General features: G+C 33.5%; 1 protein-coding gene across 1 annotated transcript; it reads left to right on the top strand.

Annotated features, from left to right (window-relative positions):
* Nucleotides 1-430: 430 nt before the first annotated feature.
* Tsp_15186 (nuclear cap-binding protein subunit 1-A) lies at nucleotides 431-1748 on the top strand. Its single transcript, XM_003366030.1, has 7 exons — nucleotides 431-451; nucleotides 635-706; nucleotides 853-875; nucleotides 1111-1183; nucleotides 1259-1426; nucleotides 1533-1659; nucleotides 1693-1748. The coding sequence occupies exons 1-7, from the start codon at nucleotides 431-433 to the stop codon at nucleotides 1746-1748; spliced, it is 540 nt and encodes a 179-aa protein (XP_003366078.1).
* The last annotated feature ends 119 nt before the right edge of the window (nucleotides 1749-1867 follow it).

Raw genomic sequence — 1867 nt, 5'->3', positions numbered from 1 at the left:
GGACAGAGGATTATATAGGAAGGGGCCTTGGCCGGGGTTAGGAGGAGTGAATATTTCACCAAAAAGAGAATTTAATGGCCAGGCCGGAAATAAAGGGCCTAGGGAAATTTCCGTTCCGACATTTATTTCCGAAAAAATGGGTTAATTAGGTTTATTTTTAAAAATATTTTTACCCCAAATATTTGGAAGGGGTTTGGTTTTTTTAAAGCGTTTTATTCCGGTGCCTCCCCATTATCCCCCCCTTCCCGGTAATATTTCCACACATTGGTTTGGGGGTATTTAAACCTCTAACCCATTTCCAGCCTTCTGGGACCCAGAAAGGTAGGAAAGTGTTTTGTTTTAAGTTTTGTCCCTCCCCCAAAATAGAAAAAGCCCAGACCAAATAAATTTCAGGCTTTTAGTTTTTTTTTTTGATTTTGGTTGTTTTTTTATGGCCCATATTTGGGGTTATGTTAATGTGACGGAAATGGACATAAATAGATATGATAATTTTTGAAAAAATTGTTTATGTTGAGTGTTTCTGCATGTCATTAGAATACAGGCAGTTGAAAAGTGGAGTCATTAATTAAATTAGCTAATTCTGCTGTTAATTAATGGATGTTTTTTGATTAAATATATGATTTTTTATTTTTAGTTTGTGGAGCATCTTATTAAAGTACTGTGCGATTATGTAAAATATTTAAATTGGATAGATGCGGAAATTTTGGTAATACTGAATTATAAAATTGTGTTTATTTTGTCTATTACAGAAAAATTGTAGGTAAATTTTGATAGGCGATCTTGTGAATAGTCGCTGTGTTTCCAGCAGATTTCGTGTTTTTTCATTTTGGGAAAGTTTTTTTTTCATGTTAGTCAAGACGGGGAATATATCGCAAGTATGAATTGTTGATTAGAATGTTGTGGATATAAAATAATAAACTTCAGTTTTTTAACAGGTGGGACGGATTATTATGTATAGTGGATTTTGTTGAATATTCCTTGGGTACCAGGCGCTTTTGTTGAAAAAATTAAAGTGGAATTTAAAGGCTTTCTCGGCAAAATAGATCGTTATATGAACTAAAATATTGAAAGTGTGATTATAGAAGAAACTATTATTTGTTTTTGTTTCAGATCTCGACCAAGTTTGGATTATGTTTCCATAATTAGCGTTTGGAATTCTGATGAAATGCCACCGCAGAAAGAAGTAATGTTCATAAGAAAAGATTATTATTGTTATGCTATTTTTGTTCGGAATGTCTTTTTTCTTTAGTACTTGGAGAGTCTGTGGTCGCAGATACTTGGCTTGAAAAAGGACGGTTGGAAAATATCTTATTTTGCTCGTTATCAGGACGATTTTGTCACAATTTTGAGAACAGCTACGCCACATAAATTACCACCGTTTACTCCTTGTGTATTCAAGAATCCATCAAAATATCCATCACCTAAGGTTGTATTTAGAATTTATGGAAAAGAAAACTTGCTTGCTAAGGTAAATTTGTTGTGAAAATTTGAAGAATACAAATTCATAAGTATGTATGTATAATTTTTTTAAGAATATGAATTTGCCAGATTGCGAATCTATTGAACGATTTTTACTTGAACAAGATCTGGTGTGGATTATTGAAAAAAATTATCAGCAGAAGAAAGAATGGTTTGAAAGAGGGGGAGGGGAAGGGGGGAGTTTTTCTTTGTTTTAATTTTCTTCCTTTTCAGTGCCCATCTTTTGGTATCATTCCGCAAACGTGAAGAAGTTTCGCTGGATTTTTTGATAGTGGAAGTGTTGTTTGGCAAAATTTTTCAACTTCCCAAACCGAGATGCGCTCAAATTTTCTACAGTTCATTATTAATTGAATTGTGCCATTCTTGGCCGAATACAATAGGCGCAAGT

The sequence above is a fragment of the Trichinella spiralis genome (assembly GCF_000181795.1).
Source record: "Trichinella spiralis strain ISS 195 chromosome Unknown Scfld6700, whole genome shotgun sequence".
In the NCBI taxonomy this organism is placed as follows: Eukaryota; Metazoa; Nematoda; class Enoplea; order Trichinellida; family Trichinellidae; genus Trichinella; species Trichinella spiralis.
The sequence above is the reverse complement of the archived record's forward strand: the minus strand, read 5'-3'. Positions and strand labels throughout refer to the sequence as shown.

Bases quoted from the DNA above. Each gene is read 5' to 3' on its own strand.
- Tsp_15186 (XM_003366030.1), top strand. From the start codon at position 431: ATGGCCCATATTTGGGGTTAT. The intron at 876-1,110 runs GTATGAATTGTT...TTTTTGTTTCAG, and splicing joins AGACGGGGAATATATCGCAA to ATCTCGACCAAGTTTGGATT. The intron at 1,427-1,532 runs GTTGTATTTAGA...AATTTTTTTAAG, and splicing joins CAAAATATCCATCACCTAAG to AATATGAATTTGCCAGATTG.